At 56.1% G+C, this 10,930-nt stretch overlaps 1 protein-coding gene across 5 annotated transcripts; it reads right to left on the reverse strand.

Moving 5' to 3' along the window:
- Positions 1–9: 9 nt before the first annotated feature.
- Positions 10–10,930, reverse strand: LOC105612738 (zinc finger protein 580). Of its 5 annotated transcripts, XM_042232440.2 has the most exons (3): positions 9,950–10,930; positions 2,042–2,873; positions 10–719 (listed from the first exon to the last, which is right to left on the reverse strand). In XM_042232440.2, exons 1-3 carry the CDS (start codon positions 9,965–9,967, stop codon positions 430–432), a joined length of 1,140 nt encoding a protein of 379 aa, XP_042088374.1. In that variant the 5' UTR covers positions 9,968–10,930; the 3' UTR covers positions 10–429. The 5 variants fall into 5 exon arrangements, with proteins under 5 accessions (XP_042088374.1, XP_027834565.1, XP_042088373.1 ...); XM_027978764.3 differs by lacking the exon at positions 9,950–10,930 and having other exon boundaries at positions 2,042–2,223; XM_042232439.1 differs by lacking the exon at positions 9,950–10,930 and having other exon boundaries at positions 2,034–2,169.

Raw genomic sequence — 10,930 nt, forward strand, 5'->3', positions numbered from 1 at the left:
GCCCTGAAGTGAAGTGCGGAATGTTTATTGAGAGCGGGTGAGGGTAGCGGGTGCGAGGGGAGACGCAGGAGCGAACCGGGCCGCGGCCGCAGCCTTTGACCCTCCCGCGCAGACGGCTGGCGTGCACCACGCGGGAGCGGCACCCGGGGCGCCGGGCGCGGGGAGGAGAGCCGGGGCCGCCCGCCGGCTCAGTGCAGCCGCACGTGCTGCGCCAGCTCCGCGGCGTCCTGGAAGCGGCGCGGGCAGAGCGGGCAGGCGTGCGGCGGCCCGGCACGGGCGCGGTGCGTGGCGCGGTGCCTCGACAGGTGGCTGGAGCGCTTGAAGGCCTTGCCGCAGGCGCCGCACGTGAAGGGCTTGAGGTCCGAGTGCGACACGCGGTGGCTCTGCAGCCGCAGGGGGCTGGCAAAGACGCGGGCGCACTCGGGGCAGCTATAGCCCTTGCGCGGCCCGGGCTCTCCAGGCGGCGCCTCGCGCGGGGTCGGGCCGCGCGGCTCCTCCTCCAGCGGTGCCGTGTACGTGTAGGGGACCCCGTTGGCGTCGATGAGCAGGTGGCGGCCCAGCCGCGGGGGCCGGGGCCCCGCCGCCGAGGACGCAGTGGAGGCAGGGCCCTCCGCCGGGGGGAAAGGGGGCGCCTTGGGGGGCGGCGGGTCCATGGCCTCGGGAGAGGAGGCCCGAGGGTGGGGGGCCCGCGGTGGCAACAGCAGCATCCGGAGCGGCAGCTGGGAGCGGCGGAGGGGAGACAGGTCAACACGGCCGCTGCTCGGGGACAATGTCCCCGCCGTCTCAGCGCTCGCGGCCCTCTGTCCCACTGACTTCCTCCCTGACGGGAAAAGGGGCCGCTTCCAGGCCGAGTCGCTCGGCCGCACCAGGCAGCCTCGACGGCTTCTCCGGCTAAGCTCAGCAGCTCAGAGACCCCACTTGCCTTTCCTCGCGAGTCCTCCTCTCCTCCCCCAGGGGACCCGAGGGCATCACCCGGCCTCTTCCCTTCTCCTCCTCACCTTCCTCCTGCTTCCCGCCTCCCTCACTCCTCGACAGCCAATCAAATCCCAAGCCTATTTTGTCCTTTACATCTTCAAGGCTTCTTCCAAGTCTCGCCAGGATTCTTGCCTCCAGAATTTCTCTAACGGGTCGCTTCCTCGGCCGCAATTTAGGATGCATCCTCTCCCCACACCCACACCCCACACCCCACCCCCAGGACCACCGCAGAGGCCTCTCTTTGGCCTCCAGACCTCCTAGACCTCCATGCCCACTAGTTCCCTGGAAGGCCTCCCAAACCTGGATACGTCTGTGGCTGCTCTTAATTTCCTCCCAAGGTATGTCCCCAGAGTCCCACTAATCCAGTTCCCCACTTTTCCACTCGGAGCTTATCTAACTTGTTCCTACACTTGGCCCCTTAAGGATTCAACATACTCTCCCATCACCTAGGGGCTTCCCTGGTGGCTCAGACAGTAAAAAATCCGCCTGCAGCGTGGGGGACCTCGGTTCGATTCCTTGGGTGGGAAGATCCCCTGGAGGAGGGAACGGCTACCCACTCCAGTATTCTGGCCTGGAGAATGCTATGGACAGCGGAGCCTGGCGGGCTACAGTCCCTGAGGTCGCACAGAGTCGGAGACGACTCAGCGACTTTCACTCCATCATCTAACCTCCGAGTTTCAGGTACGCATCGCTAGGACATCTCAACTGCCAGCTTTCTATGCAAGCGTCGGCTTGTGAACTTTCACACCTGCTACATCCCCACCTCCCCCGCTCCCGGGGGTCCTTCTCTGGCCCGGCCCCTACTCATAGGCCGCTGACAGCGTTCCGACCCTCTCCATAGCTGCCGGGGCCCCGGAGCCCCCCTCCCAAACACCCCCCTCCTGCGGGATGCAGCACCTTTATTTCCCCACCCCTCCCCGCGCCGTGCCCGGCTCAGCTTCCCGCGCTCCCCCAGGACCCGCGCTGCCCCTGCCCCTCAGTCCCCGCCGCGGCCGGCCCCGGCCCCACCCCCACCCAGATTACCGCCGGCCCGGCGCGGCTCCTCCCTCCATCCCTACCCATGTACCCGGTGCAGCGGCCTCTCGGGTCCGGAGGAGCGGGCCGAGGTCCCGTGCGGCCCGGGCTTCCCCTCGCGAGGGCCGGCGGCGGCGGGGCCGAAGCTTCGGGGAGCTCCGGGCCGGCGGCGCCGGGAACGCGGGCGCGGGGGGCGCGGGGGCGCGAGGGGCGGCGGCGTCCCTGGGAAACGGCGCCGGCCGGAAGCGCGCGCCGCAGCGAAGGTTCCGCAGCTCTTGAGCTTCTGGGGGTCGGGAGCGGGGAGGGGGCCAGGGCGCGGGAATCGCAGCGACCGCCCGCGCCGGGAGCTGCTCGGTACCTGGGACCGAGGTCGCAGGGTAAACGAAGGCGGGCGGGACTGCGTCTGCCCGAAGTCCCGCCCGAGCGGGGTCGCCCAGGCCGTCGCCTCGCCCCGGCCATCCCGCCTGCGTCCGCTGCCCGGCGACGCCGAGGGCGGGAGGACCGACGTTTCTGCCCGCGGGGTTGATGCAGGTCCCAGGTCCAGAGGCCAGCCTGGGCGCCAACGTCTCCCCGCCGGGATCCTCCGGCCCGCAAAGTGGGGAAACCGAGGCCCAGAGAAGCCCAAAGCCTGCCAGATGGGCAGATGGGGAGGGTGGGCTTCTCATGGGGGGGAAGGCGGGGCAAGGGGACAGAGGACCGGAGAGAACCAAAGTCTCCAGATGGGGTGATGAAGGTTTGGGGGGTGCCGAGGACCAGAGGGTGGCAGGGCAGCCAGGCTGGCGCCGGGAGCCGCGCGCCCGCAGCTCGTCCTCCAGCTGCGCGGTGATCCCAGAGCGAACGCCACGCGCCGCCGGCACCAGAGCGGCGTGGGGCCGGCGCGGCAGCTGGGGACACAGAGCAGAGAGAACCGGCGTTAAGGTCGTGACCCGACCAAGGACCTGGGTTGGGCCAGAGCTCCCTCTGAGAGAACTGCCAACAAGAACTTTCTGCGATGATGGAAAAATCCTCTGACCTGCGCTCTGTGCAGGGGAACTGCCCCATATCTGAAAGGTGGCTCGTGATTCAGGACCTGACTTTTAAACGTTTCTCTTTCTCTTCTTTAAATAGACAGGTGGCTAGTGGCTGCCCACCTTGCAGTACAGCTCCTGAACCACACTCAGCCAGTTGCAAACTGGAGACCCGAGGGCCACAGATGATTCAGTTATATTGGCCTGGATCGCAAGATATGTTTTATTGGGCAATAATCTAAATGCCTGCCGACCTGAGGAGTTTCTCTCTCAGTATCCTATCATTTTGCGTTTTCATACTGTTCATGGGGTCCTCAAGACAAGAATACTTAAGTGGTTTGCCATTCCTTTCTGAAGAGATGGGAATACCAGACCACCTGACCTGCCTCTTGAGAAACCTATATGCAGGTCAGGAAGCAACAGTTAGAACTAGACATGGAACAGACTGGTTCCAAATAGGAAAAGGAGGACGTCAAGGCTGTATATTGTCACCCTGCTAATTTAACTTATATGCAGAGTACATCATGAGGAACGCTGGGCTGGAAGAAGCACAAGCTGGAATCAAGACTGCGGGGAGAAATATCAATAACCTCAGATATGCAGATGACACCACCCTTATGGCAGAAAGTGAAGAGGAACTAAAAAGCCTCTTGATGAAAGTGAAAGAGGAGAGGAAAAAAGTTGGCTTAAAGCTCAACAGTCAGAAAACGAAGATCATGGCATCTGGTCCCATCACTTCATGGAAAATAGATGGGAAAACAGTGGAAACAGTGTCAGACTTTATTTTCTTGGGCTCCAAAATCACTGCAGATGGTGATTGCAGCCATGAAATTAAAAGACACTTACACCTTGGAAGGAAAGTTATGACCAACCGAGATAGCATATTCAAAAGCAGAGACAGTACTTTGCCGACTAAGGTCTGTCTAGTCAAGGATATGGTTTCTCCAGTAGTCATGTATGGATGTGAGAGTTGGCCTGTGAAAAAAGCTGAGTGCAGAGGAATTGATGCTTTTGAACTGTGGTGTTGGAAATGACTCTTGAGAGTCCCTTGGACTGCAAGGAGATCCAACCAGTCCATTCTGAAGATCAGCCTTGGGATTTCTTTGGAGGGAATGATGCTAAAGCTGAAACTCCAGTACTTTGGCCACCTCATGTGAAGAGTTGACTCTTTGGAAAAGATTCTGATGGTGGGAGGGATTGGGGGCAGGAGGAGAAGGGGACAACAGAGGATGAGATGGCTGGATGGCATCACGGACTCGATGGAAGAGAGTCTGAGTGAACTCCGGGAGCTGGTGATGGACAGGGAGGCCTGGTGTGCTGCGATTCATGGGGTCGCAAAGAGTCGGACACAACTGAGCGACTGAACTGAACTAGAGGTTGTCATACTGAGTGGTCAGAAAAGCAGAAACATTGTATGACATCCCTTATATGCAGAATCTTAAATGATACAGATGAACTTATGTACAAGACAGAAGCAGACTCACAGGGAGTTCCTTGGTGGTCCAGGAACTAAGACTCCACAATCCCAGTGCAGAGGACATGCCACAATTAATACGATGCAACCAAAAAAAATAAACAGACTCACCGACTTAAAAGAAGGCTCTTATGGTTCTGGAGGTGGGAAAGGATAGGAAGGGAAGGATAGTGAGTTTGGCATGGACATGTTCACACTGCTATATTTCAAATGGATAACCAACAAAGACCTACTGTATAGTATCACTATACCTTACGGGATTTGGAGAATAACTTTGGTGTTTGTCTTTTTTATTCAATAAAAGTTTTATTAGAAAAACAAAGATCCTCCAGAACTGTACAGCCATGAAGGGCAACCACTGGCCACATGTGGCTCTCGAGCACTTGGCACACGTCCAGGCTGACCTGAGGCGGGCTGGGATGCAGACACCCCTCGTATTCTGAAAACTGAGAACAAAGAGGGCACAGTACATCGTGCATGATGCCTGTGGATTCCACTGAGAAAGGGTCAGTTCAGCTCAGTTCAGTCGCTCAGTCGTGTCCGACTCTTTGCGACCCCATGAATCGCAGCACACCAGGCCTCCCTGTCCATCACCAGCTCCTGGAGTTCACTCAGACTCATGCCCATCGAGTCCGTGATGCCATCCAGCCATCTCATCCTCGGTCATCCCCTTCTCCTCCTGCCCCCAATCCCTCCCAGCATCAGAGTCTTTTCCAATGAGTCAACTCTTCACATGAGGTGGCCAAAGTACTGGAGTTTCAGCTTTAGCATCATTCCTTCCAAAGAAATCCCAGGGTTGATCTCCTTCAGAATGGACTGGTTGGATCTCCTTGCAGTCCCAGGGACCCTCAAGAGTCTTCTCCAACACCACACTTCAAAAGCATCAATTCTTCGGCGCTCAGCCTTCTTCACGTCCAACTCTCACATCCATACATGACCACAGGAAAAACCATAGCCTTGACTAGACGGACTTTAGTCAGCAAAGTAATGTCTCTGCTTTTGAATATACTATCTAGATTGGTCATAACTTTTCTTCCAAGGCGTAAGCGTCTTTTAATTTCATGGCTGCAATCACCATCTGCAGTGATTTTGGAGCCCCCCAAAATAAAGTCTGACACTGTTTCCACTCTTTCCCCATCTATTTGCCATGAAGTGATGGGACCAGATGCATGATCTTCATTTTCTGAATGTTGAGCTTTAAGCCAACTTTTTCACTCTCCTCTTTCACTTTCATCAAGAGGCTTTTTAGCTCCTCTTCACTTTCTGCCATAAGGGTGGTGTCATCTGCATATCTGAGGTTATTGATATTTCTCCCAGCAATCTTGATTCCAGCTTGTGTTTCTTCCAGTCCAGCATTTCTTATGATGTGCTCTGCATAGAAATTAAATAAGCACTGAGAAAGGATACGCTGGGTAAACTGACTGGGTTAAGTATTAAATGAGTCCTTAAAACTATTTCAGCTGTTCCTTTTCACTTTTTAAAGTGTGGCTCCGTACTGGACATCGTTGGTCCTACAAATTCTTCCTCCTCTAATTTCATGGCAGGTGGTAGGGAAACTGGATGGAAACTGGTGGATTGAGAGAGTGTGCCCGGCTTAAGGGGCCAACACCCCTCTGTCTACACCAGGCATCTCATTTTGGCGCTGCTGACCTCTGGGGACTGGGCCATTCTTTGCTGCAGAGTTGTCCTGCACACTGTGGGAGGTTGACCAGCATCCGTGGCCTCCACCCTTCAGAGGCCAGAAGGACCATCACCCCCGCCCCCACCCAAACCTCTCACCAGGCTGTGACAACAGGTCTTGCCAAATGTACCTCCCCTCCTGGGAGGGGAGGAAACAACACAGATCCTGGGCTACACAGACACCCCCGTGAATCTCTCCCTCAGATCCCTTTCTTAAGTTTCAGATCCAGAAAACTAGCTTTGTAGGTGAGAACGACACCCATCTCTGGAAATAGTAACAATGACCAACATTTATTGGGCCTTTCCTAAGGTGCCCTTGGACTGCAAGGAGATCCAACCAGTCCATCCTAAAGGAAATCAACCCTGAATATTCATTGGAAGGACTGATGCTGAAGCTGAAGCTCCAAAACTTTGGCCACCTAATGAGAAGAACTGACTCCCTGGAAAACACACTGATGCTGGGAAAGACTGAGGGCAGGAAAAGGGGTCGACAGAGGACGAGATGGTTGGATGGCATCACCGACTCAATGGACATGAGTCTGAGCAAATTCCGGGAGATAGTGATGGACAGGGAGGCCTGGCATGCTGCAGTCCATGGGGTCGCAAAGGGTTGGGCACGACTGAGCGACTGAACTGCATGGTGCCAGTGGCTGTGATTGTTAGATGTACCGAGTCATCAGAGCGGACCCAGACGGGAAGTGTCTTGAGGACCCCAACCTTTAGACGAGCAAACAGAAGCTCAGAGAGGTCACGTGATGGGCCGGAAGCCATGCACCCTCAGGTGGGGGAGCCAGGATGACACTGCCTCTACCTGACCCGAGCCAGGGGTCATGGCCACTGTCTGGGGACACCTCGGGCTTGTCCTCAGCACAGTGCTGCCATGGTAACAGCCTCCCCTCCCACCACTCTGCCTCCTCTGGCGCCCTCTCCCTATGGCAACACTGAGGCAATTTTGTAAACCGGCCAAAACATGTCACTCCCTGACCCCAAACCCTTCTTGCTGCACTTTAGATTAAACCCCAGTAGCGCCCCGGCCCTGTGTGGACTGGCCCCCAGCACCAAGGTGCCCCCTTGCCAACCTCTCCCACCTCCTGGGCCTTGTGTTGCTGTTCCTCCTTCTGGAATGTTCCTCCCAAGCCCTTACAAGGAGGCATCCTTTCTGGCCAGGTGGGAACTCAAGTAACCCTTTATCACTGGAGCGCTGCAGGTGATATCAGAGGTTAGGGAGGGGAGGGGAGACCCCCCACCTGCCCCTCGGGCCATCTCCTCTGCATCTCAATTTAGGGTCTTGTTCCTTAACGGATTTGCTACTTTCCTGCCTGCCTTTCCTGCTCTGTCCTGGGCAAGTCTATGCTCAGACTCTAGCAAAGGTCTGGGGAGCTGGGAGTGGCAGAATTCAATACCGGTTAAATGATGGAATGAATGGAATTCAGTCACCCTGCCGGAAGGTAAAGCTCATCTCCCCCACCCAAACAAAATGCCCTGCTTCTCTCCTGGGACAGGGTAACGGTGACGCCCTCAGTTCAGTTCCTCAGTCGTGTCCAACTCTTTGCGACCCCATGAATCGCAGCACACCAGGCCTCCCTGTCCATCACCAACTCCCGGAGTTCACTCAGACTCCCATCCATCGAGTCCGTGATGCCATCCAGCCATCTCATCCTCGGTCATCCCCTTCTCCTCCTGCCCCCAATCCCTCCCACCATCAGTCTTTTCCAAAGAGTCAACTCTTCACATGAGGTGGCCAAAGTACTGGAGTTTCAGCTTTAGCATCATTCCTTCCAAAGAAATCCCAAGGCTGATCTTCAGAATGGACTGGATGGATCTCCTTGCAGTCCAAGGGACTCTCAAGAGTCTTCTCCAACACCACAGTTCAAATGCATCAATTCTTCGGCGCTCAGCCTTCTTCACAGTCCAACTCTCACACCCATACATGACCACAGGAAAAACCATAGCCTTGACTAGACGGATCTTAGTCGGCAAAGTACTGTCTCTGCTTTTGAATATGCTATCTCGGTTGGTCATAACTTTTCTTCCAAGGAATAAGCGTCTTTTAATTTCATGGCTGCAGTAACCATCTGCAGTGATTTTGGAGCCCCCAAAAATAAAGTCTGACACTGTTTCTACTGTTTCCCCATCTATTTTCCATGAAGTGATGGGACCAGATGCCATGATCTTCGTTTTCTGAATGTTGAGCTTTAAGCCAACTTTTTCACTCTCCTCTTTCACTTTCATCAAGAGGCTCTTTAGCTCCTCTTCACTTTCTGCCATAAGGGTGGTGTCATCTGCATATCTGAGGTTATTGATATTTCTCCCGGCAATCTTCATTCTAGCTTGTGCTTCTTCCAGCCCAGCGTTTCTCATGATGTACTCTGCATATAAGTTAAATAAGCAGGGTGACAATATACAGCCTTGACGTACTCCTTTTCCTATTTGGAACCAGTCTGTTGTTCCATGTCTAGTTCTAACTGTTGCTTCCTGACCTGCATATAGGTTTCTCAAGAGGCAGGTCAGGTGGTCTAGTATTCCCATCTCTTTCAGAATTTTCCACAGTTTATTGTGATCCACACAGTCAAAGGCTTTGGCATAGTCAATAAAGCAGAAATAGATGTTTTTCTGGAACTCTGTTGCTTTTTCCATGATCCAGCGGATGTTGGCCATTTGATCTCTGGTTCCTCTGCCTTTTCTAAAACCAGCTTGAACATCAGGGAGTTCACGGTTCACGTATTGCTGAAGCCTGGCTTGTATAATATTGAGCATGACTTTACTAGCATGTGAGATGAGTGCAACTGTGCGGTAGTTTGAGCATTCTTTGGCATTGCCTTTCTTTGGAATTGGAATAAAAACTGACCTTTTCCAGTCCTGTGGCCACTGCTGAGTTTTCCAAACTTGCTGGCATATTGGGTGCAGCACTTTCACAGCATCATCTTTCAGGATTTGAAACAGCTCAACTGGAATTCCATCACCTCCACTAGCTTTGTTTGTAGTGATGCTTTCTAAGGCCCACTTGACTTTACATTGCAGGATGTCTGGCTCTAGATTAGTGATCACACCATCATGATTATCATGACACCCTTCATCCACCCAAAGGTCCCCATCCCGCCCCCCCATCTCACTCCCCAAAGCTGGGCAGGAACAGAGTGCCTCCTCCTGACGGCTGTATGCTCCCCTCCACCCCCCAAGCCCCAGCTCTGGCCCCTTCCTCCCACCTGGGCCCTTGCACCAGCCTTCTCCTTGGTACCCTGGCCCCCAGAACTTCTCCCACCCTGGCGCGATACTCATCTCACAGCTGCCTCACATGCATGAGACCTTCTCACAGCCCCTGTGACCCTCAGGACCAAGTCCCCAGGTTCCTCCACCTGGGATCTGAGGCCCTTCTTGAGGTGGCCCAGCCACAAGTGGCATCACCCAGCCCTGACCCGACTGGGGAACCTACTCCTAGGGCAGCACTCCAGCCTACAATCCACACGCACAAAGGAAAGGTTTCCACCTTGGTTGGGTTCCAGCTCTACCACTGCAATTTAAAAAGGACTCAAACTAAGTAACGTTTATTTTCACCTGCCTTGGCAGGCACCATGAGTTACTAGAAAGAAGTGATGAAGGTAACACCCTGGCAGTCCAGTGCTTAGGACTCCTGGCTTTCACTGCCAAGGGCACAGGTTCCATCCCTGGTTGAGAACTAATACTAAGATCCTCCAAGCCGCTACTAAGACTCCGCGAGTTGTTCTGCTCGGTCGAAGATAAAAATAAAAGCTATGGAACAGTGTGTGCTACCTTCATATTACGTGAGTTTGCAGCTCACCTCATAAGGACGCTTCATTCTGTCCCATCTCACAGATCAAGACACTGAGTCCAGGATGGGTGGTGATCGATCCCAGGCTATGAAGAGAGGCTGTGGGAGAGTCAGGGGTCCAACAAGAGACTCCTGCTTCTCCCCGCTGGCCAGGATAGCTGGAGGTCACAAGGAGTTTCAGGAGGAGGAAACTGGCCCAGCAAGGCAGCCTCAGGTCACAGGACAAGTAAGCAGGAGGCCCAGGGCCCGCACTCTGCCTTCTGTACCAGAAACGGGAGGCATTACGGAACCCCTGCGGCCTCTCCACCGTCCAGGAAATCCCTTCCAGCCGAGCGGTCCTGGACGTTCTGGGCCAGCCGCCGGGCCTCCTGGGAACACAAGGGCACAGCGGGCCGGTGTGTGAAGCGACGCCTCGGAATCCTCGTTGGCGTGCTTGAAGACCTCCGAGCAGGAGGTGCTGTGGCTCCGGCGATGCGGGGAGCTCCCGGGAAGGCACAGGGACAGGAGGAGCGCCTGGGCTCCGGCCACGCAGGGCAAACACCATCCCCGGAGGTGAGGGGGTGACGGGCCTTCCGAGGTGGGCAGAGGGCCCGGGGCGGGGTCCACCCTAGGGAAGGAGGGCCCATGGCCCCCGGAGAGGCTCGGGGTCGAGGAGCCCTCTGAGAGCCTGCGGGGCGGACACACGCGGGACCCTCTAAATTCGCTCTTTCCGCGGAACCCACGAGCTCCGAGCTGTTCCGCCCCGCGCGCCTGCGTCCAAGAGGGCGCCCCAGCGGACGCACCGCGCCGCTCGGGCCTCTCCGGCCGCGCGGAGCTCGGGCTCTGCCTCCCGGCGCCGGCTGGCGGTGCGGGAGCCTCTTGGGTCCGAGCGCGGCGGGAAGCAGCCCGAGGGACGGCCCCAGAACGTCTGTCCGCGGCGCGGTGGAGATGGACAGTAAGAGCCCGAAGCCCTCTTCCGGCTCCCGCCGCCATTGCGGCCGGGCGGGGTCC

Source organism: Ovis aries, chromosome 14 (assembly GCF_016772045.2).
Source record: "Ovis aries strain OAR_USU_Benz2616 breed Rambouillet chromosome 14, ARS-UI_Ramb_v3.0, whole genome shotgun sequence".
NCBI lineage: Eukaryota > Metazoa > Chordata > Mammalia > Artiodactyla > Bovidae > Ovis > Ovis aries.